Consider the following 25,920-nt stretch of genomic DNA (forward strand, 5'->3'; position numbering starts at 1 on the left):
GAAAGGATACTCAACATCATTAGTTGTTAGGAAAATGCGTATCAAAACAACAAAAAAGCCACGTCACACCCACTAAGACGGCTGTAAGCAAAAAGACAGTCAATAACAAGTATTGATGAGGGTGTGGAGAAACTAGAACTCTTGTACAATGCTAGTGGGAATGTAAAATGGTATAACCAGCTTGGACAACAATCTCACAGTTCCACAAATAGTTAAATATAGTTGCCATGTGACCTGACAATTCCATTCTTAGGTATATACCCAAGAGAAAGAAAAAATATATGCCTACATAAAAACGTATACATGAATGTTTATAACGTTACATGTTAATATATGTTCTGGTAGCATTATTCATAATAGCCAAAATGTGGAAACAACTCAAAAATCCATCAACTGAGGAATGGATAAAAAAAGTGTAGTACAGCCATTCAGCTATAAAAAGGAATGAAGCACTGATACATAATACAACGTGGATGAACCTTGAAAGCACGATAAGTGAAAAAAATCTAGACATAAAAGGCCACATAGCATATGATTCCATTTCTATGAAATGTCCAGAACAAACAAAAAACCCCAAAAAACTATATTAGTAGTTGCCTAGATATAGGCAGCTGGGAGGATAAGAGGTGGTAACTCAGTGGTATGGGGTTTCTTTTTGAGGTAATGAAAATGTTCTAAAAATTAACTGTACTTATGATTGCATATATCTGTGAAGATACTAAAAACTCCTGAATTATACACTTTAAATGGGTACTTAAATGGTATGTGAATTATATCTCTATAAAACTGTTATTTTAAAAAAAGACAAAATGATATACTGACATATTACAATATAGTGAACCTTGAAAACATTATATTAAAGAACGCAGACACAAAAAATCACATATGAGTCCATTTATATGAAGTGTCTAGAACAGGCAAATTCATAAAGACAAAAAGATTAATGGTTGCCAGGAGGCAGAGGGAGAGGGGGATGGGGAAATGACGGCTAAAGGGTACAGGCTTCTTTCTGGAGTGATGAATATGTTCTGGAATCAGATAGTGGTGACGGTTGCACAATCTTGCGAATACAATAAAAACCCACTAACCTGTATACTTTAAATAGGTGAATTTTACTGTATGTGAAATATATCTCAATTCAAAAAATTTAAATGGCCACAAATGGCTACTGTACTAGACAGCACAGCCATAGAGGGTGCCTAAATTCAAAGCAGCCTTCGATTAGCAAGAAACAGACTTCTGTTTTCAGCCATTTGAGAAGTAGGGGCTGGGAAGAGAGCAGGAACAGACAAATTTAAGACTAGCAAAGAAGTGCTAAACATTTGGACTGTAATTGCTTAAAACTTTTGAATATAAATTCAGATGAAAGTCCAAAAGCTATAACCCAAGGATGGATGACTTCAAAACAGTGTTTAACCTCTATGGGCATAAGCTTCTGAGTTTATAAAAAGAAAATTAACTACAAGAGCATTTCCCAGACTGTGCTGTACATCTTATTAATAGCTACTGGGCATCCAAAAACAGTTTCGAGGACTAATACATTTTGTGAAACACTATATGTAGGTAACTTAAACAGGTTTCTTTACTGCAAGACTTCCCAGAACACTTGAAATGATATTGTGTTTTGTAGGTTCAAAAGGGGCACATTATGCAGTAACTACTTTACAACAAATATTTTTACATATTACACAATTCTGGTTTGGGAAATACTGAACTATATGAGTTATAACGGTTCCACCAGCTTTAGAGCTAGATGAGTTCGATCCCTGGCCCGGGAATATCCCACATGCCACAGAGCAACTAAGCCCATGCGCCACAACTACTGAGCCTGTGCTCTAGAGCCCGCGTGCCACAACTACTGAAGCCTGCGTGCCTAGAGCCCATGCTCTGCAACAAGAGAAGCCACGACAATGAAAAGCCCACACACCGCAACGAAGAGTAGACCCCGCTTGCTGCAACTAGAGAAAGCCTGCACACAGCAACAAAGACCCAACACAGCCAAAAATAAAAACAAATGAATAAACTTATAAAAACAAAAACAAACAAAAAAACCTATGGGATACTGCAAAAGCAGTTCTAAGAGAGAAGTTTCTAGCAATACAACCCTACCTCAAGAAACAAGAAAAATCTCATAGAAACAATCTAACCTTACACCTAAAGGAACTAGAGAAAGAAGAACAAACAAAAACCAAAGTTAGTAGAAGGAAAGATATCATAAAGATCAGAGCAGACATAAATGAAATAGAAACAAAGAAAACTATACCAAAGATCAATAAAACTAAAAGCTGGTTCTTTGAGAAGATAGACAAAACTGACAAACCTTTAGCCAGACTCATCAAGAAAAAGAAGCAGAGGTCTCAAATCAATAAAATTAGAAATGAAAAAGGAGACGTTACAACAGACACCACAGAAATACAAACCATCCTAAGAGACTACTACAAGCAACTCTATGCCAATAAAATGGACAACCTGGAAAAAAAGGACAAATTCTTGGAAAGGTATAACCTTCCAAGACTGAACCAGGAAGAAATAGAAAATATAAACAGACCAATCACAAGTAATGAAATTGAAACTGTGATTAAAAATCTCCCAACAGGGCTTCCCTGGTGGCGCAGTGGTTGAGAGTCTGCCTGCCGATGCAGGGGACGCGGGTTCGTGCCCCGGTCTGGGAAGGTCCGACATGCCATGGAGCGGCTGGGCCCATGAGCCACGGCCGCTGAGCCTGCGCGTCCGGAGCCTGTGCTCTGCAGCAGGAGAGGCCGCAAGAGTGAGAGGCTGGCGTAACGCAAAAAAAAAAAAAAAAATCTCCCAACAAACAAAAGTCCAGGACCAGATGGCTTCTCAGGTGAATTCTATCAAACATTTAGAGAAGAGCTAATACCCATCCTTCTCAAACTCTTGCAAGAAACTGCAGAGGAAGGAACACTCCCAAACTCATTGTAGAAGGCCACCATCACCTTGATACCAAAACCAGACAAAGATACTACAAAAAAACAAAATTACATACCAATATCACTAATGAATATAGATACAAAAATCCTCAAGAAAATACTAGCAAACAGTATCCAACAACATATTAAAAGGATCAGACACCATGATCAAGTGGGATTTATCCCAGGGATGCAAGGATTCTTCAATAGATGCAAATCAATGAATGTGATACACCATATTAACGAACTGAAGAAGAAAAACCATATGATCATCTCAATAGATGCAGATAAGGCTTTTGACAAAATTCAACAGCCATTTATGAAAAAAACTCTCCAGAAAGTGTGCATAGAGGGAAACTACCTCAACATAATAAAGGCCATATACAACAAACCCACAGCAAACATCATTCTCAATGGTGAAAAAGTGAAAGCATTTCCTTTAAGATCAGGAACAAGACAAGGATGTCCACTCTCACCACTATTATTCAACACAGTTTTGGAAGTCCTAGCCATGGCAATCAGAGAAGAAAAAGAAATAAAAGGAATCCAAATTGGAAAAGAAGAAGTAAAACTGTCACTGTTTGCAGATGACATGATACTATACATAGAGAATCCTAAAGATGCCACCAGAAAACTACTAGAGCTAATCAATGAATCTGGTAAAGTTGCAGGATACAATATTAATGCACAGAAATCTCTTGCATTCCTATACACTAACAACAAAAGATCAGAAGAGAAATTAAGGAAACAATCCCATTCACCACTGCAACAAAAAGAATAAAATACCTAGGAACAAACCTACTTAAGGAGACAAAGGACCTGTATGCAGAAAACTATAAGACACTGATGAAAGAGATCAAAGATGACACAAACAGATGGAGAGATATACCATGTTCTTGGATTTTAATAATCAATACTGTGAAAATGACTATACTACCCCAAGCAATCTACAGATTCAGTGAAATCCCTATCAAATTGCCAGTGACATTTTTTACAGAACTAGAACAAGAAATCTTAAAATTGGTATGGAGACACAAAAGACCCTGGATAGCCAAAGCAATCTTGAGGGAAAGAAACAGAGCTGGAGGAATCAGACTCCCTGACTTCAGACTATACTATAAAGCTACAGTAATCAAGACAATATGGTAGTGGCATAAAAACAGAAATATAGATCAATAGAACAGGAGAGAAAGCCCAGAGATAAACCCACACACCTATGGTCAACTAATCTATGACAAAGGAGGCAAGGATACACAATGGAGAAAAGACAGTCTCTTCAATAAGTGGTACTGGGAAAACTGGACAGCTACGTGTAAAAGAATGAAATTACAACACTCCCTAACACCATAAACAAAAATAAACTCAAAATGGATTAAAGATCTAAATGTAAGACCGGACACTATAAAACTCTTAGAGGAAAATATAGGAAGAAGACTCTTTGACATAAATCACAGCAAGATCCTTTTTGACCCACCTCCTAGAGTAATGGAAATAAAAACAAAAATAAACAAATGGGACCTAATGAAACTTAAAAGCTTTTGTACAGCAAAGGAAACCATAAAGAAGACAAAAAGACAACCCTCAGATTGGGGGAAAATATTTGCAAACAAATCAATGGACAAAGGATTAATCTCCAAAAATTATAAACAGCTCATGCAGCTCAATATTAAAAAAACAAACAACCCAACCAAAATATGGGCAGAAGACCTAAACAGACAGTTCTCCAAAGAAGACATACAGGTGGCCAAGAGGCACATGAAAAGATGCTCAACATCACTAATTATTAGAGAAATGTAAATCAAAACTACAAAGAGGGGCTTCCCTGGTGGCGCAGTGGTTGGGAGTCTGCCTGCCGATGCAGGGGACGCGGGTTCGTGCCCCAGTCCGGGAGGATCCCACGTGCCGCGGAGCGGCTGGGCCCATGGGCCATGGCCACTGAGCCTGCACGTCCGGAGCCTGTGCTCCACAACGGGAGAGGCCACAGCAGTGAGAGGCCCACGTACCACAAAAAAAAAAAAAAAAAAAAAAAAACTACAAAGAGGTATCACCTCACACCAGTCAGAATGGCCATCATCATGAAATCTACAAACAACAAATGCTGTAGAGGGTGTGGAGAAAAGGGAATCCTCTTGCACTGTTGGTGGGAATGTAAATTGATAGAGCCACAATGGAGAACAGTATGGAAGGTCCTTAAAAAACTAAAAATGGAACTACCATACGACCCAGCAATCCCACTACTGGGTATATACCCAGAGAAAACCATAATGCAAAAAGACACATGCACCCCAATGTTCATTGTAGCACTATTTACAATAGCCAGGTCATGGAAGCAACCTAAATGCCCATTAACAGACGAATGGATAAAGAAGATGTGGTACATATATACAATGGAATATTACTCGGCCATAAAAAGGAACGAAATTGGGTCATTTGTAGAGATGTGCATGGACCTAGAGACTGTCATACAAAGTAAAGTCAAGTCAGAAAGGGAAAAATAAATATCATATATTAATGCATATATGTGGAATCTAGAAAAATGGTACAAATGAACCGGTTTGCAAGGCAAAAATGGAGACACAGATGTAGAAAACAAACATATGGACCCCAGGGGGGAAAGTGGGGGGGTGGGGGTGGGATGAACTGGGAGATTGGGATTGACATTTATACACTAATATGTATAAAACAGATAACTAATAAGAACCTGCTGCATTAAAAAAAATAAAATTAAAAAAAATTCTGATGTGTTAAATCACCTCCATCTACGGAAATTCAATCTCCCTAATTCAGCCTGATGTTCACTTGCATGGTTCACTCCTCTCTGTGGAGGTAAAAGACAAAAGTTACAGGGAAGGATTCAAACATCAGTCCTCAAATTTCTACTTTCTCCTTCTTCATTCTAGGTACTTTTAACATTATTCTATTTGTGAGAACAAACAGAAGTTAAACACATAAATACAAACCTCCTTTCTGTATACTCTATGACCATGATAAAAAGCAAAGATTACCACCACTAAGTGTCTCTTTTTAAAGCAAGGTATAAAAGTAATATAGAACATGAACATAATATTTTTAAAATATATGATACGTAGATGTACATGTCAAAAAGATTTAAAAGTATAAATACCAGATGTATATTCAAAATGATTAGGCAATTTTAAGTTTGTTCCTTAATATTTATTTGTATTTTCTAATAATTTTTCAACAATAAGCATGCATTTTAATGGTTTTTATTAGGAATGTGCAATCTTTATATCATTTTAGTAACTACTTTTTAATGAAACTGACTAGTAAGCCATGATTCTGTTATGCCCTTATAAACCCTTCCTGCAATTTTTAATGAATTCTGAGAGTATCCTTGCTGATAATGAGAAAAAAGGAAAGCTATTAATGACATCTTTCCCATTATTCAAAAGAAAGATTTCAGAGAAAACATTAAGGTAAATTCTTTTTTTTTTAACATCTTTATGGGGTATAATTGCTTTACAATGTTGTGTTAGTTTCTGCCGTATAACAAAGTGAATCAGCTATATGTATACATATACCCCCATATCCCCTCCCTCTTGCATCTCCCTCCCACCATCCCTATCCCACCCCTCTAGATAGTCAAAGAACCGAGGTGATCTCCCCGTGCTATGCAGCTGCTTCCCACTAGCTAGCTATTTTACATTTGGTAGTGTATATATGTCCATGCCACTCTCTCACTTTGTCACAGCTTACCCTTCCCTCTCCCCATGTCCTCAAGTCCATTCTCTACGTCTGCGTCTTTATTCCTGTCCTGCCCCTAGGTTCTTCAGACCTTTTTTTTTTTTTAGATTCCATATATTATGTGTTAGCATTCGGTATTTGTTTTTCTCTGACTTACTTCACTCTGTATGACAGACTCTAGGTCCATCCACCTCACTACAAATAACTCAATTTCGTTTTTTTTATGGCTGAGTAATATTCCATTGTATATACGTGCCACACCTTCTTTATCCATTCATCTGTTGACGGACACTTAGGTTGCTTCCATGGCCTGGCTATTGTAAATAGTGCTGCAGTCAACATTGTGGTACATGACTCTTTTTGAATTATGGTTTGCTCAGGGTATATGCCTAGTAGTAGGACTGCTGGGTCATATGCTAGTTCTATTTTTAGTTTTTTAAGGACCCTCCATACTGTTCTCCATAGTGGCTGTATCAATTTACATTCCCACCAGCAGTGCAAGAGGGTTCCCTCTTCTCTACACCCTCTCCAGCATTTATCAAAACATTAAGGTAAATTCTTAATTTCTGTTCTGAGCAAAGCCATTTTACTGGATGACTTTGTTCTTAATCCAAACAGTGGACAACGGGATTTTATTATGTATCTATGTGAATTAACACTCACAAAAAGGAATAACTTTCTTTTATCTAAGAAAAGGAAAAATATAAATATGAATAAGTTGGCTTTTCAGACTTACTTTAGGAAAGTAACAAATATAATCTTACTTCATCCACCAAAGCATTAAAGCAACCCATGTTATTATAAAATTCTCCATATGTAAATATGTAGATTCCAAGTTAATCAAAAATGTTTTAAAGTTTCTGGACATTTCCTAGATTAGGAATCAATGTTTATATTTATAAATGAAGAGAAAAAAACACAGGTCTTACATTTATCTCGAAAAAGTCCTTAACAATAACTTTAATCCTTTTTACAGGAAAGAAAATCAATCGGGGAAACAGGAAACTGTAGTTATCACTTTTTATCATCACATTTTAGAAAAAATATTTTGACTATCACTTTTTCTAGAGGTTGAAATAAAACAGAATCATCTAACTTTTTACTAAAGATGATTTTTAAATTTCTAATGTTAACTGCATTATTAACCTGGAAAACTACTACTTACAACTCTGCTGTACCTGTAGATTGTGTGTGTGTGTTAATACAGGTACTATCTGATCACTCCTAATGCCAACAGATAACATTTCTGAAGGACATTTTCATGATAGAAATAATTTAAACACAGTATGTTTGTTTTCAGAAGGACAGCACACCATTTTCCTTCCTTTCCTCAATCTTCACACTAAATATAATCCACATTTAGAATATTCTTATTTACCTTATTTTTTTAATATTCCAATGCATAAAACCAGCTATTTAAGGACACTGAGCAAAGAACCTTATCATTTGTTACTTATGATCAGTAGATTTGCCTTTTTTCTGCTTTACCGGCAAAAATTATATTTCCACAAAATAAAATGAGTGTTGGGTGAGTTAACTTGAGCTAATGGTTAGGACATGATGCTATAATAAGGCTAGATTGACCATTTGATCACCGATCCCACCAAATCACTTTCATCTATAGCAGGGTCACAGGCAGCATCGAAACTCCTGCTGGTCAGTTTGCTGGTCACCAAGAAGAGCCAGGCAAATGAGCAGCTGGGTCAGCACAAATCCACTATCACCATCTTCTATTTATCAACTTTACCACAAACAAATCATGTAAGAGTTGTCATCTGGGGAGAGATCCCCAACAATATCCCCACTGGATCTTAACACAGATGATAATCTAAGAGGTAAAAGTGTAAAGTTTATTTTAGATGCTAAGTTGAAGAAATAAGGTATTTTAAAACCCAAGTCCATTTCTATTAACCAGTATTTATACTTTGAATTTTAAAATACCATCCCATTAAATTCTGAGTCCCATTGCTAAGACAAATAATGGCAGTAACATTCTTCTCTCTTGAACTGGAATAAATGTATAAAATATATAAAAAGATGACAGTTGTTGATCCCTTTACTCTCTCAGCTTTATTAATTCAGGTACTTTTACCTTTATGTAACAACTGTAATATAAGAGGAACTATACCTTCACATTACAATAAAAATTATCTTCCAGGAGGGGTGGGATACGGAGGGTGGGAGGGAGGGAGACGCAAGAGGGAAGAGATATGGGAACATATGTATATGTATAACTGATTCACTTTGTTATAAAGCAGAAACTAACACACCATTGTAAAGCAATTATACCCCAATAAAGATGTTAAAAAAATAAAAAATAAATAAAAAAAAATTATCTTCCAAAGAGAGAGAAATCTGTTTCTTTCTTTTTTTTTTAATTTAGTGGTGATAACCACAACCCAATCAGTTTTCCACCCTCAATTTCTCTTCTGACCTGTAACTCTTTCTCATATGTTGCACAAGGGATTGTAATAACAACTTCAGTCCTTTTAATTTGCCTCTCCTAGAGACTGTGAATTCCCAGAGTGAGGACAGCATAGCTTCTTCCTTCTTCCCACCTGCAGCCCATTAAGAGTATAAACTGACACACTACATGGTATTCATTTGCTCACAGATCAGCCTCTCCTACTAACTACACTATGAGATTCTGTGGACACTAGGTATGAATCATCAACACTTGACACAGTGCCAGGCTATATAGACTTTCAAATGTATTTAGTGAAAAACTGAGCATTTTAACCTTTGAATCTCTCCTACCACACTCAGTATCAGCAAAGCACCTGATGAATATGGACAATTGTACTTTTTGTATGAATCTTTGACCCAAGTCACATTCTTTCTTTTCCTACTAGCCATACTTTCAACTGCCTCTTTGGAGGGAAAAGCCTTGGGTTATGTCTGATTTATTCTCCAATACAAATATTCCCTACAAGAAAATACAGAGTTCAGGATATGTCTAATCAAGCAAAATCTCACAATACTATCCTTGATCAACCATGTGGTCCTTACAAAATTTATGAACCTGTAAATTTTAACACCTATTTTTTTTGGTTTAAACCAAGACTTGAGAATGCTTCCCAATACAGCCGATGTTAAGAAGGATGCCTGGAGAGATGGAGGTGGGAACAGGAAAAAAAGACCATAGTGAAGGAACAATTTAACTTATTTCTTCCATTTCCACCTTCATCCCAAGAGAATTTAAAAGGGAAGGGAAAAAATGGAGGTAGAACCTGTGATTCAGAATAAGCTATAAAGAAAACAAAAGATACTAACTTTGCAAACCGTGCGTTTTAAACTATCCTTTCATATAATTTTTAAAGAGGAATTTTTTTTAATCCACAGTCTTTTGCTTCTTCCAGGAGCAGCTGGATTTCATCTCACCCAATATCCCCCACCTCCATACACATACATACAGCGCTACCACTGAGTCCCTGTGCCAAACCAATCATCCCAGGAAAAACTAAACCATGAGGATCATTTCCTAATTCTCTCTGAAAAATAATCCCCAATTTTTTCCCCGAAGACAAATTACCTATTCTAATGGGATTGAAGGGAGGTGGCGGGACGGGAAGATTTCATTATCATGCAGCTTCTCACTCTCTATAGGGAGAAAAATGGCATTAACTTCCAACAAGGGACAGCTTACTCTTATACTGTATCCCCAGTTAGAACCTAAAAACAAGCAAAAAACCAAAAACCGATCTTTTGATGCATTCAAATGAATAGAAAGCTGAGACAGTTTACTCTGCAGCAATATAACCCCTTAAAAATCCTCCAGAGCTTGGGGGATGGGGGTGACCCATCAATCCCCCCACACCCTTGCCATATGGGGGAGCAAGATTCTGTCAAATAGAAAATGCCACTCTCCGCCTCCTCCGCCATCCCGAAAATTGACTGGCACCGAGTGCGGAGGCGGCCGAGGGAAGAAGCGAGGCGGGGGACACCACACACACACACACACACACACACACACACACACACACACCACACCACACCACACCACACACCCACACACACCACACCACACACCACACACCCACACACACCACACCGCACACCACACACACACACACACGCACACACCACACCCGCACCGAGGGCTGATTCATGGCTTTTTTAAATGTTTTAAAGCTACAATTTCCTCCAACCGGAGAATTCTCACCCATTCCCCAACCCCAGCTCCCACCATGCTCCTCCCCCCGCTACATGGGGGTCAGCTGGACTGTATCCCCGCCGCGGCCTCGACCCCACGCGCCCTACGCCCCCAGGCGCGCGGCCCCCGGCCGGGGGTCCCCCACGCGCCCTCACCACCCCGAGGCCCGACGCGCCCAGGCCGGGAGATGCGTCGCACCTGGATGTAGTTGTTCTCGCAGTAATCGGCCACCCGTTCCAGATTCGTGTAACTGTCGAAGAGGGCCCGGCGGCCCCCCGGGATTTCCTCCTCCAGCAGCATCTGCAGCTCCGCCATCTTCACATCCTCCTCCTCCTCATACAGACCGCAGAGGCAGTGGCGGCAGTAGCGCCAGGGAAACCCAAGACTGGGAGAGGAGGAGCGGCGGCGACGGCGGCAGCAACCGGGAGGAGCGAGAAACACTCCCCGCCAGCGACAGGGGAGGGGGCAGCAGGAACGGGGGCGGGGCGCGAGCCGACGGACTCCGAGGACGGTCACCGCGGCGACGGCCGGCACGGCGCGCGCACGCGCGCTCGCCTCCCTCCGCCTCCGGGAGCCCGAAAAAGATTCCCACCCTTGGTCGCGCCGCCCGCCCCTCCCCCACTTCCGGCGTCTCCTAGCGACCGCGGGAGTGGGGGCCGGGATGCGCGCGGGAGTAGCGCGCGCGGTTAACCCTTCGGCCCCCGCAGGTTGCGTGGCTGGAGAAGCGCCCCGGGCTGTCTTTGTTAGTCCGGCGTGAACGCCCACCCGGCTCCGCCGTCTTTTGGCCCGCGTCTTCAGCGACTCCCCTCGGTGTTATCCTCAACCTGGGGCCCAACCCCATGGTCATGGGCCTGAGGGATAACATCAGCCCACTAAACTAACATGCAGCTTTAAGTGCCGCCCCACTTTTCACTTCATCTTTGACCTCATCCATCCTCTCTGGTACAGATAAATTTCAATTTCCTAATCCCAAATTTCCTGTCCTTGGCCTTTTTTGCACCTGTTTGCCCATTGACACCGTTTCCCCCGGCCAGGTTAGCCTCTGTTCTGTTCTCCTTTGACCATCCTCCGGACTTCAGCTTTTTGCGCTTGCCCCTCTCTTTGCTACGCTTCCTCAGTGACCACCTTTTCTGTCATTTCTCTGAGTCTGTCAACTTCACTTTTTTCTTCGTCTGTTCCGTGTTTAAAGTTTCGAAAACGGTTTTGCTGGTACTTTCATTCCTCACAGGGCTGTTACATGGATAAAATAAAAGTTTAAAGCACCTCGGGAAACGATAAATGACACAAAAATTCAAGGTAGATCATTTTGATCTTGCAGTTATTATTCTGTTATTCCTTAGATACTATATCCTTTTTTCCTAAATCTGACTACTACACACAATGCAATCTTAGAAAACTAAAATTCGTGACAACTGCTGAGATATTATAAAGTCCATGACCTTTATTTGTACTGTGGAAAGTCAAGGTTGACTACATTTGCAGTTTAGAGCAAGATTCATTATTTCAACTCTTGTATTTGTGATCTGTTGGCCCTCCTACAGTGATTCCCCCCCCCCATTTTTTTCTTCCCAGATTATGAGGAAACTATATTATACTTTCTCAAAAAATCACTTTAATGCCTTACCATTACACATTTCTGGAGCAATCTCTGATGATGTTATATTAGCTTTATTATATGCACATTAGCAAATTGTGTTTTCTCTGTGGAACCCAAATTAAAGGATACTGAAAATGTTGTTCCAGTCCAGCTAGTTTTGTTCTTAACCACTTTAAACATCTTCTGTATTAGTGGTTCTCAAACTTAAGTGTGAAGAGCTCTTTAAAATGAAAGCTGCAAGGTCACACTCTAGAGATTCATTAGCTTTAGTGATGGAATGGAGTAGTTACTTAAATGGCCCATAAACATGCTTCAGGGATTAACATATTAGATCAAGCAAACTTTTCTTTCGGACTAAAGTTCAATGAATCAAAGGCTACTGTTGGAACTGTGTTAAGTCCACCAGGGTAAGTTAAATGCTAAACAGACTCTTCCCCCATTACTTGTTTCCACCTAGCATTCTTTCAAATACTGCTTAGCAATTAGCCCAATAAACAGTTCTCCCCAGAGGGATGATTCTTCATCCTAGGTATCACTGCGTGAAGATTCTAGTAGGCACTTTCTCAAATTAATATGCGACTTCTTTGGATCGTAGCTTCCTTATCTGAAAAATCAAAGGGTTAAACTCAGGTCAGTTCTTAAACTTCTGAGTGGATTGGAATCACCTGCAGGGCTTGTTGAACCGCAGGATCGCTAGGCCCCAGCCCCACACTTTCTGATTCAGTTGGTCTGCCCCACTTAATAGTTCTAACAAGGTCCCAGGTGGTGCCAATGAAACTGTCCTTCTGGCTCTGAAGGTCTAAGTGGGACTCTTTGCCGAGAGAAGACCTTTTAATATTCGGCAGAATCTAAGAATTGAAGGACATAGATACACACTTCTGCTGCCACCAAGAACATTTCAGCAAAAAAGAAGACAACTACAAAATCTATACAAAGTACATGCATCGTGTGTGCATATATATTATCTGAGTGGAAGGATTGTAGGGTTTTTTGGTTTTGCGCATCTTAATTCCTCTAAAATGAGCATGGATTAGTTTATAAGAGTCCGGTGAGGCTATTATCTCCCCAAATCAGAGAGAATACTTTTATTAATGCATCCCAAGATGACATTTTTAAAGCAATTTTATCATCAGTTTGATTCAAAGTAAGCATTAAAAAGTCACAGATTTTTTACATATTAACCCAGTCATGCCAAGTGCAGTTGATTTTTTTTTTAATCTAATTGCAGGTCCTTATATTTATTTCCAAATTATGCCTTGGCTTTTTCCCAGATTTAAACCCTCATTACCATCTCCTGAAATAAATTATCTTGCTTCACATCATCTACTGATTTGATAAGCAAGACTTTGGGGTTCATTATAGCTTTCAATAAGAATGTTGAAGAATTCAAGGCCAAGAAGAGGGCCTAACGGCTTGGCCCTGGAAGACTCACTTAGTTGGTCAGAGCCATTCTCAGTATGCCTTAAACTGGGCCACTTGTGACTGTACCTTAAAGGATTCACATTTATCCAGTATTTCATCATCATAGTCACATGGCTGGTGAGAAAGTGTCAAATTCTTCAGCTGAAATAAAGATACTGTGGAATTCCCCTGATGTATCTCATCCTAGCAACTCTATACTTAAATGAGGAAATTAAGGTAAAGCATATATTGCCTAATATTATGGGCTCTAAAGAAATAAATGTTGCTTAACTGAATTGTTTACATTGCTTGTCTTATGATAGCTAGAAGACATACCGATTCACTTCAGACTTTCTGCCCAGACTCTTCCTGCACACACTGACATGATAATTCATCATAAACATTGTTTTCAGGGACTTCCCTGGTGGTCCAGTGGGTAAGACTCCATGCTCCCAATGCAGGGGGCCTGGGTTCCATCCCTGGTCGGGGAACTAGATCCCACGTGCATACCGCAATAAGACCACATGATCCAACTAAGAAGTCCGCATGCTGCAACTAAAGATCCTGTGTGCTAAGACCTGGCACAGCCAAAATAAATAAATAAACATTAAAAAAAGGAAAAAAAGATGCTCAACATCACTAATCATCAGGGAAACGAGACATCACCTCACACCTGTCAGAAGAGCTATCACCAAAAAGAATACAAAAAAAAAAAAAACACATTATTTTCATCATTAACTCTTTGCCTCCAAATTTTCAGTCTCTCTTTTAAATGACATCAACCTATCAGGTTTAAAATCCTTAACATTGAGTATTAATTAGTAGTTAATATTACTGTATTTTCTCATACATTTAAAAAATTTATTAGAGAATAATATCTATGGCACCTAAAGAATACCATGTGTTTCATTTCCACACGGCACTTTCTGTAATATTTATCCCTTTTCCTGGTTTTACATTAAATGCTTGGAAACTATTAAATAAGAAACTATAAGAATGTCATCCTTCTTCATGAAGATACTTGGGACTGTTTTCTTTACCTTGAGGATCTCAAAACTAGTTTTCTGGCTGCTATATGATTTTATCAGGCAATACCAAGTTGGATATATATGTACATACACAGTTCAACGAATGAATATATATTTCAATGAAATTTAAAAGAATTCCTTTTAAGCAGTTAAGTTCCCTGTTTGAGATATTACACAGTAGTAATCAGGAGAAATGCAAACAGAGTGTTTTACTCAAGCAATGACATGGTTAACTTAGTTCCTATTCTTACCCCAAACAAGAAAAATAATTATCAGTGATTAATATTTTCATACACATTTTGGGGTTTTAATCAAATTTAAGACTACCAGGAAATTTTAATACCAAGTGCATATAATGTGTATATATTAAATTTTTGAAACAAATTTTCTGTATGTGATCAGAAGATAAATGACTGGGATCTAAGCCTTATATTTTTAGGCACACTTTATCATCTGAAACTTTGGTTTCAGTTTTAGTGATATAAACCTTGGTCTCAATTTTAGGGATACTTATTTAATGGTTAAAAATGTACCAAACTACTAAAAAAAAAGCTTTACTGTGCAATAGAGCATTCCATGCTTTATAGCTGTATGAATACACATTTTAAGAAATAAGTTTAAAATGACTGGAAAGAATACAAAGAATCCTCCAAAATTAGTCTGTAAGAAAAAAATCCCCTCCCATTTTCAGGAAGTCAGGAGTCCACAAGTCTCATACATATTTTTTTCATTTTTATTGAAAGTCATTTTTTTGTCTCTTTATTATGGAAATTACAAACATACAGTACGGAGAATGGTGTAATGAATACACAAACATCCACTGATTAGATGCAACAATGGCTTCTATTTTACCTTATATTATTCTTATGATACAGAATTTTAAAGAAAATTACAATAATCATGACATTTAACCCCTACTTTATTATATATCTCTAAAAAACAAGGATATTTTGCCACATAACCACAATATTGTTGCACATCTAACAAAATCAACAATAATCCCCTCATACTAACCAATACCCAATAAAAAGCATTTTTCAAGAAGAAATTACTCTTGAAAGGAGAGAAAATAACATATACCCAAGATACAACCTGGAAGGATTGTATTTAAATATTTAGAATCTATAATAGTTTCCTGTAAGAGACAACAAAATAGCTCCCTTTCCCGTGAAAAGTGAAAAGAGGAAAAAGGTTTTTCCATCAAACCATGAGAGTGGACAATATAAACCTGAAATTCTTCATGACAACGTATCTCTGTGTATAGACATAACCAATGGGGTAGATAATTTATCTTGAAAGGCATATGGTTTTGAAAATAAAAAGTCCTCAGTTCTTTAAGTTTCTACTAAAATTGGTTTTACATATCCCTCCCCCACAAAAACAGTGAATTTCAGAGCTAAAGCATAAAACAGATCATTCTTTCCCACAGCAGAGAGATCACCAATCAGTTCACAAAAATTGGATTTCTAAAATTAGCTACTTTTGTTCACACTTTGTCTTAAATTATGTTAAAGGTTTTGTAGAGCATCAAGCCTCAAAATGTACTAACTAGGTTTTTATTACTGACAGCTATATTGACCTTCACTTAATAACATGAATTGCTAAGAGTTTGAAATATGCCAGTTTTTCTGATTATGCTTTAATACCATTAGAACCTGTATGCTGAATATTCACTGCAGCATGTATGATTTTCAAAGCTGCTAACTTTTTTTTATAACAATCTGTTCCTTATCAGTTTCAGTAATATTGCAAACAAAGAGGTTATACTTTGACAAAATTGCTAACTAAACATCATGGTATATGGTAGTAAGTCTCACTTGTATAGTACAAGGTTGCTAAGAATATCATTGACCACCGATTGCTATGTTCATGAAATGGAATGTAGAAGAGGTTAACAGCAAAAAAAGTGACTCATGATTTTCCTTGTCAAAGTAATTTTATGTAGCCTCTTGGAAAGAAAGGAGCAGAAGAGAATAACTTTGGTATTTTAAAATGGCAAGGAATACTGAATTTAACTACACTTAAAATACATCAGTAGGATTTCTTCCTTCCTCCTCCACAGGAATTAATAATATATTTCTCACAGATTTCTATTATCTAGATGTCCAACCATATGAATAAGTGAATGACTCATATCACTGAAATATTTCATAGGGTTTTATAATGATATTTCAGGGAAAAATCCCATTTTACCTTCCAGCAGAAAATGTTTGGCAATTATTAAAATACAGGAAAGTAAGAGCTCCATCAGTGAAATGGGGCTTCAGATAAGAGACTTATAGTGTACTGTATCACTTTTGCAACTTTAATAAAAATCTGTATTATGAAATTGCTTTTAAGTTTGGCATCTATTTGTTGCCTATTTTGTAAATAATTTTAAGACATCCTAGAGAGTTTTAAATCGCTTGATGATAAATCATGAAAAAGACATTTATGGGTATTTGCCAGGACAACTAGCATACAACCAGGAGGTACAGCCCTCAAAAACCACTGAGTCACAGCACCATGCTGTGTAAGGCTAGATGTGTCCAGGGCTAGCTTCATGGGCTGCAACCAGTGCAGTCCCACAGAAGCCCACACCTCAGAAGGACCCTATGTTGGGGTATAACACTTTGAAGGCACTGCAGTGAAATTCTCAAATTTTATTTGTGAATTTGTATTTTGTAAGTGAAGTCCAATGGGACCCTGGAGTATACGCCCGGGGCTTACAGTTTACTTCCCTGCCTCCCTAGGCATGTTCTCAGTTACCAGCTTCCTGCTCCCCGGTGCCCTGCACCCTGCCTGGCCTCCCTCTAACCATCCCTGCCCATTACCACTGCTGCCTTCCACCCAGAGCAGCAGTAAGATTGCATCAGGAGGAGAGTTGATGAGGGAGGCCCACTTTCTGCCACGTCACCCTCCAGTGGGGGCCTGGGAGCAGGTGTGGGGAGGGCTGGAGTCTAGCCAGCAGTTTGCTCTGCAGCATCTTGAGGCAGGGCAAGGAAGAAGTCATCTCTGCTTTGGGCTGGCCACACCACAGCATGTTCACCAGGTAACTGGGCGGGGCTCCTCTGCCTACCCCTGATCCAGGTAAACAACATTGTCCCAGCATGGAGACTTCAATCCCTTGGGGGTGGGGTGGGGAGGGAGGTCTCTCATCAACCATAGGTTAAAAGAGCAGACCCAACGGTGGGAAGGGGGGAGACTGACTTCATCCCCAGCTAAGACCCCATATTTTCATTTTGCACTGGGCATACAAATTATGTAGTTGGCCCTGATTGTGCCTCTTACAATAAAAATAAGCCCCCAAACCTTTATAAACATCATAGCATGTCCCATCATAGATGGGACATCTCTTTTCAAGTGTTTGTTTTTAGGAGACTATTATCCTATTTCTTCCAGTTATCAATAGCATAGTATAGTAACTTAGGCAGTTCTTTTTGCTTAGGGGGGCCTTTCCTTGGTTTTAAATTCATCCTTTAGAGAATAATATGAAACCAAAAGGAAATCACATTCTGAACAAGTTTGGGGGAAAAAAAATTGTGCTAGCCTGGGCAAATTCTCATATAAAATAAGTTCTCTCAGCTTTCATTTCCCCCTTTTATAAGGCTATTGGATTAGAACATATCCGTGGAGTCTCTTAAATGTAACATAGTTTTACAAAGTCTATTAAGACTAAAGTAAATTCAAAGCTAGCACGTTAGTAGATCATACTTCTAATCTCAACTTAATTACCTTCAGGGGTTCTTAAATTGCAAAAAAAAATTTATTATTATTATTTTTTACTATACCACAGAGGAACTAAAATATAAAACACAAACATAGCTCTTTAGCAAGCATCTCAAAATCTCAGGCAGCCATGTTGAGTTCTCAAATTCAAGTCATAGTTACCAGAAGGTACCAGTGACTACCCCCTTATTCCACTGCTTAATAAATTCATATTTCCAGAATTGAGGATGAGAATTCCTTCTTCCTAAACTTTGGGTGTCCAAAATCCTAGTATTCTTCTCCTGGCCCCTGACGTGCAAAAGAGAGACTGACAGACAAGTGCATATGAAGTGAGGTAAAAGTAAGTGAAGAGGTCTGATAATGGTATCTCTCTAGGATTGCTGGATTGGAGTTCAGGCTAGAAGGAGTCTCTGGGGTGTCTCTGTGCACATGGCTGGCCATTGTAGAGCTGTCTCTTGTGGTTCTGAGTCAACCTATACTATGGATTAGATTTAGATGATCCCAAGGAGACTGGATCAGTTTGGGGGCTATCCAAGAGATTTAGTCCAAAATTTCCCAAACCTCCTACAAATCCTCTAAATATGAAAAAAACAGAAACTCAGAACAGACTCATGGTTCTATTTCAATCCAGAATTTCACCTTGGGTTTGAAGCCAGATCAATCTCTGATCATGGAGAGAACAAGATGACATTTACCTTGGTGGGATCACCATGCTACAGAACTGCTCTGATGCTTGATTTGCATTTCTCAAAATTACATAATTCCCACAGGGCACCATCTAGATAGAAATACACCACAGTGCCCAATTCTTGTGATTAAACCCTGTATTGAGAAAGATGAAAACCTCAGAGACAGACATAAATTTTATACACACATTAAGAAAGGTTGTCATGGCAACTGCGCTTGAAGATATGTATTTTTAAATCTAAGTAAATTTAACATTCAAAACACATTTGCATCTCCCTCAAAGACTCTGTATCAAGAATATTAAACAAATGTTTTCCAATTCCCTTTGAATCTACACTTCCTTGGAAGCTTAACAAAATCCTATGACTATAATAACAGCATTGACTTAAGCACCTATCTTTGGAAGACTATGAGAAAATCCAAAATGAAAGCCAAATAATGTTGCTCTTCTACTCCCAGAGGCCCTAGATTTCCCCCTCTAAAATTTTAAATTGTGAGCAGGCTAAGCCATATAATCTCTACAAGGTCCTTTTAAGCTCTAAAAATCAATTATCTATTAGCTGCTGACCTTGCAACATAGCAACAAATCATGAAAGATGAACACACCTAGTGCTGCAGTATAATTGAACAATTCATACAAATGACTACAATCAATATTGCTCTTTAACCTAGTCAAACCAATTCCTAGCTTTGTTTCATCTCACTCTGAACAATCTCCAGGATTTCTATTCAGCATCAATGTTGACAGTTTTCCTTGATAAGATACGTAGTTTAATTCTCTTGCTCATAAACTTAAAGTAACAAAAATAATGGCTTGACTCCCAACGGTTCCTTGTGCTTCTTGCACCTCTACAGCCTGTAACTGAAGCCTTCTGTTCTCTGTCATGTAGTCAACTACAAGTTTCTTCCTTTGTCCCTTTCAGCCACTAACCTAAAGGGTCCTTGAGTTGCTTCCAAACCCAGGACCTAGAGAGCTCAAGTGCCAGAAAGTTAAGCTTTGGCACATGAGACTGGGGTTCTTCCTCCTGGGGTGAAGCACAGAAGAGAGAGAACACAGTAAATTCCATGTCTGTTTGGCTCAGTGCTATATCCCCAGCGTCTGCAATAAGATCTGACACACATTAAGTGACCAATAAAAAAGTGTTGCCTAACTAAATGGGTCACATTTCTTTGGACAGAAATGGAAGTCAGGAGACGGAGAGAGTCAGGAGAGTAAGAGGGCTCTGTCCTCTGACAGGGAAAAGAGGAGGAGGTGAGGGAGTGAGAGAACATGGAATTCAGGTGCCTTGGTTCTAATATGGTCACTCCTAGTCTGGAGAATCTCTGGACCATGCATAGGTTAAAGAACTACCTAAGACAGATGTTCCTTTAGACTCCTTTTGTCTGTAGATCATTCTGGACACGACATCTATAGATCTACTGAACACTGTATCTCCATGAAACACTGGTTTTTCAGGATAATAGGTATAACTTGAAAAAGGGGTACCTTCATCAAATACATTTGGAACACTCAGTGTTACACCAAGTTAAAATAGGTTTCCTTACAGTAGAACTTCTCAGTTCTTCCAATATATTAATATTCGTTCTGAGAAAGAATATATGTATATAAACAGAATGAATATGATCGAGGAAACTTTTTCTCAGAGTATCTCATAGGATAGGGTACCATGAAACACACTTTGGGAAATAATGCTGTTGTTAACCTAATAAAAAAACTTTGATCCTTAAACATTTCCTAGTTTTAATGATGACCTAGTGATAAGATATAGAAGGAACAAAGGACTACTTGCTTACCGACTATTTTGGTTGATATTTTGTAGAACTATAGGCTATTATAAACCTATGTTCACACCTAATACAGGCATCACTGAAAGATGTCCATACAACATCTTAAATACTTCCAGCAATGGGGTACTTAGCATATTACAAAGTGCTGTTAGCATTAGAGGTAGTTTGGCTATCTGGAAATCTTTTTCAACTATTAAGTAACTTCAATAATCTCCTTTATTCTATATGCAGAGAAAACCTCAATGAAGATTTCATTCATTTATTCAAAAATATTTACTGATTGCCTTTTTGGAGACAGGCACATTACAACTTTATAATACAGTTACAAAATAAGTTTCATTCTCTACTATCATGTGTTAAAAATTAAAACAAGAATTTGCAAGTATTTTAGATGTATATAAATGTAGATTTTAAAAAAACTACCAAACAGGATTATTTGTGACTTATTTGCTCCCGGCAGTTTATCCATGCTATAACAAGATCCATTCCCAATCTGTAGAAAGACAGCCACCAAACTGTAAACTGACTGAATGGGAAGCCAACTGGAAGAAGGAATGTCATTTCCTGCCTTTTGTTTACTGTCTGGATATTTTACAAAATGGCTCCCAGCTCAAATTTTACAATTATCCATTCACTCAGTGTCATAAAATTCTATAAATCAAACATGAAATTGATTTCTATTGTATTCTAAAAGTCTACTCCCACCCCAAAATAAGACCTTACAAAATTGAAGTAACAAAAGAAAATGTCTGAAATGCATTAAAGGAAAAGTAGATCAAATTGTTCTGATTGCAATAGGTAAAAATATACGTATGTGGGAACAGGAAAAAACTTAAAACAGTTGTACAAGTGGCAGCTGAGTTGGCAATATTTAGTTTCCTTTGAGATTTCTTTTAATACTGCTGTTACATTACTCTCTTAATCATTTTCTTTAGCTATTACGAACTGTACATCATTTGAAACTATTGCTTGGTTCTCTCTTAAATAAGAACAAAACCCCACTAAACCCCACTGAAGCTATTAAGATAATCTGAAGTTTAGATCTTTTACTGTTTCTTAGCTAGTATCTGCTGTCTTTATTTACAGTATTTATTCTAGCAGGAATGAAGAACTATTTTAGTTAGTCCTACCTGTACCTACTATTACTTTCTAAGGACTAAATGAGATGAGTATATAAAGAATTTGGTGTGTAACAAATGCTCATTCCAGTCCCTTGTTCTACTTTGGCAAGTTTCAGTCTCACTCCTTTTTATCAGTGCAGATCACTGACAACGCTCAAAGCAACACAGTATCCAGCCTTTCTGGCCATGCTGATTTTCTGACTTCTGCAATAACAGCAACTGCTTTGTTGTCACTGCCTCCCTTCCCCCAACTCCTCCCCTTCTACCTTCATCATTGGTCTTAGGAACTCAGGAAACAGGCATAGGACTGGCTAAGAAGAAAAATAAGGTCGTTAGCATCAACTTGTTGACAATATAAAAACCCACCCTTGAAAATAGTGTCCATTTCTCTCGCAGCTGTCTTCTCACAGCTACTAAATGACTCCTTGATTCTACCGGCCATGTCTTCACTGTTACACACTCAGTAGAATTATGTGTTTTTAAGCAGTTTTCAATGTGTCAACATAACCGCATGTGAAAAAAAGGTACATTTTATAAAGGGTAACAGTACTTTTTATGGGTCTGGAGAAAAAAATAAACATGTCTTCAGGGAAGAATTTTAATCTGTTTCCCCCAGAGACCAAAAACAACAACAAAGATTCTTAAAATGTCCTCTTAAAAGATGAAATGCTATCCCAATTATATATTATATACTATGCTATCCCAATTATCCCTTAATTATATTGAAGATTTTTCTTAGGATAATGGAATAATTTCATTTCTTAAATGCTCATTGTAACACCTAGATTATGCTATGACTTTAGCAACTTGGTTCTACTAATATATAACTGTTTTGATAGAATAGATGGAGAACTAAGGCCATTTTTAAAGTTGAAAAGAATAACAATATTTGAGAAGGGAAAGAGGCAGAGAAAACGACTGACAAGTCTGTGCTTACATTCTGAGTGAGAAGAATAGTAATGTTCCAGCTGTGGAAAACACTACTGGTTCATAACATATTAAATGAAGAGAACATTGTGTATAATATGTCTGTAAAAATTACATGTGGATTAAAGTGTAGAGGATCCACCTCAGAAGCTTAACACTGGTTAAGTTCAAATAGTGGTGATGGAGTTTCCTATTTTTGTGCTTCTATGTTTCCTAGATTTTTCTACAATAAACCCATATAATTTTCTAATAAAAAAATAGAGCATTTTGTCTTTAAAATACACACTATTTTAATATAAAGAGAACAAATAAATTTTGATAGTCTATAAATAAGATAGAATCTATTTATATAAAAAAATGAAACTGCACATTTGTGGGCCAAACAGCATGTGAGTTTTTCATTTTTCCCAAACATATGCACAGAATTAATTGTTTTGAATTTTATTAGCACAAAGTGTGGAAGAGCCCTTTCATTCCATAAAAAATGTGTTGTGTTGATGTTTTTAACAATAAACTTCTGAACTATCAAAAAGAATGTAGATCAAAATCAGTGAAGAAATAGTTTTTAAAAAGCCAGAAAGCTATAAAACTTAAAGAGTCCTGCTAGAGCCATGCTACGAGCCATCAGTAACACTGAGGCTACTAAAATTTAGGTCATTTGACAAATACAGAGGGCCACATAAGAACAACAGTGAATGGATAACTTATTTTACATATGATTAACAGTAATTTTTATTTTTTAAAAATCCTCTAGAAAAATGACTTATTTTTAATGTTTCAAGTTATTTATGTAACTCTGGATAAAATATGCTTATTTACCTGATTCTTCTATGCTCTATTTTCCTCGATTCCATCATTATTATACATTGTCTCACTTACTGGCAACATGCCAACACCCTGACTCTGGTTCTGTTTTTGCCTTGATCATGGCTAATCAGGTCGCACTTGCTTTAAAATTCCACTGATCTCACCTGATTTTACTGACACTCAGTTTACATATCAACTGGCTACTCTAACCTTCCAGTGCCAGTTTCCAAACCAATTAAGGTACTTGGATAACAAAGGAAGATGCTCTTTATACGCAAAACCATAGAATATGATAGGCGACAGGGAATAAATGTAACAACATGCCTTTGTAGAAACATGATGCTAGGAACTAAGAATACATTTCACTTAAAGTTTCAGAATTTAAATTATTCCATAAATTAAATGTTTTTGTCAGAAATAAAGGCTGCATCTAGTTACTTAGTTTCTATGTTTAACTACTTATTACTAGGTCTAAAATGTTAGCTATATAACCATAAACACAACATAAAATAACTCAATTAATAACTAGGGTACATTCTTGAAACTAAAATTACAAGAGAAATTCAGCAGTGTCAAAAACAAGCCCATCTGCAAACATTTATCACTATTCTTCCTTTCCTCTCTATCAGCACTTGGCATACTTCCTTCATATCTCCTTTTATCTTTAAAAAAACATATTTTAAAAAAAGAGTTCTTCAAGAACAGTGTAACCAAAGAAAGCAAACTAAAATACAATGCTGTCAATAAAAAAGCATTAAATATAAAAGTTACCAGTACTAAAATGTAAATTTGAAAGATACTTATTTTTGAAAAAGCCCCAATATTTCTTTGCTTACTAGTTAGACTGATCATTTTTCTAAAAGTTTATTAGCTGTTTCCCCTTATAAAAGCTGTTTTGTCTATTTATCTACTGTATGTTTTCTTAACAATGTTTGACCTCTTTATATGTAATATGGATATTATCCCTTTCTGTCATATATTTTGCAATTATTTTCGACCCATCTTTGTTTTCTTTCTTTTAAATTTGGTTTCAGTTTTTAGTTAATGCTCTCTCATTTCTTATGGTTAGGATATGACATAATAATAAATAAATTCAGGAATTTTTTTTTACACAAATGATGATTAGTGGAGTAATAGAGTGCTACTACAATTTCCAGCAAAAAAAGGACAGACAAGCCTTACTCTTAGTTTGCTACTTAGGAAGGACACCACTTCAAAACACATTCAGAACTAACTGTATTATTTTCCAAATGATTCAGAACTGTTCAAAATGATGAGCAATGTATAAGTCATGAAATAAACACTGTTGTCTGGGAAGGCATACAAGCAAATACAAGGTATGTTATTCACTGAATTACTCAAACCTAATAACAATGATTAAACACAAACTAATTTATACTCAGAAAATAAAAATATTAATCCAATAAATAAAATTATATAAAGTCCTTTTTTTCTTCTCCTTTTTATGTAAAGTCCCCTTTAAGAGGATTTACTAAAAGTGTGAAAATGAGTTATTTTTCTCTTTTATGAATATTTAAAAAACATTATTGTGAAAAATAATTTCTCTTCAAGAATATTAATTTTAGAGATCAAACTAAGGCTAAGAATATGAAAACAATGACATAGAAACTGATAAAACAAAAGTTAAAAGTAGAAGTCCTCCCATTAAAATTATCACTATAATAATGCAATAAGTATAAAAGTATATAATGCACTAAGAAACTCTGATATACAAAAATTCAAATTTACATGATGAAGTACTAATAGGTGTTTATATTATACAATGATGCTTGGCTTATAAAAGGATTCAATACATATTTTCTAAATGGTCATTTCCCTCAACAAAGTTAAGTGTATACAATTTTAATATCTCTTTGAAACAGTGATCCAAGCTTCCTCCTTGGATGATGTTACGAGTTCATACTTAGTTTCAATAACTTGTCCCTCCACAGAAAGTAGGTGCAGTCTCCTCACCAGTACACTCAAAAGTACTGTGGTTACCATATATGCAAACCTAGTCAGGAAGAAAGTCAACTGGTTACTAAAGATTAACAACTATACTTTAACT

At 37.3% G+C, this 25,920-nt stretch overlaps 2 protein-coding genes across 23 annotated transcripts in view; both read right to left on the reverse strand.

The window, feature by feature from the left end:
* ABI2 (abl interactor 2) overlaps positions 1-11,329 on the reverse strand; it is a 102,695-nt gene extending 91,366 nt beyond the window's left edge. For 7 of the 18 annotated variants that reach the window (XR_012333004.1, XM_073807373.1, XM_019939082.3 and 4 more), the window contains exon 1: positions 10,987-11,326. Coding sequence is in view for 15 of the 18 variants with exons in the window: in XM_073807373.1 (XP_073663474.1) it covers positions 10,987-11,103 (117 nt within the window). In the remaining 3 variants the exon portion in view is untranslated. Of the gene's footprint in view, positions 1-5,683; positions 5,749-10,986 lie in introns of all 18 variants that reach the window. The other 11 variants (XM_033859874.2, XM_019939079.3, XM_019939078.3 and 8 more) reach the window with 5 other exon arrangements.
* Positions 11,330-12,322: 993 nt separating this feature from the next.
* CYP20A1 (cytochrome P450 family 20 subfamily A member 1) overlaps positions 12,323-25,920 on the reverse strand; it is a 77,747-nt gene continuing 64,149 nt past the window's right edge. For 4 of the 5 annotated variants that reach the window (XM_033859883.2, XM_019939090.3, XM_033859885.2 and 1 more), the window contains one exon: positions 15,532-25,866. In XM_033859883.2, the coding sequence (XP_033715774.1) occupies positions 25,716-25,866 (151 nt within the window). In that variant the 3' untranslated portion in view covers positions 15,532-25,715. Of the gene's footprint in view, positions 12,990-15,531; positions 25,867-25,920 lie in introns of those variants that run through there. The other variant, XM_033859882.2, reaches the window with a different exon arrangement.

This window comes from Tursiops truncatus, chromosome 7, assembly GCF_011762595.2.
Source record: "Tursiops truncatus isolate mTurTru1 chromosome 7, mTurTru1.mat.Y, whole genome shotgun sequence".
In the NCBI taxonomy this organism is placed as follows: domain Eukaryota; kingdom Metazoa; phylum Chordata; class Mammalia; order Artiodactyla; family Delphinidae; genus Tursiops; species Tursiops truncatus.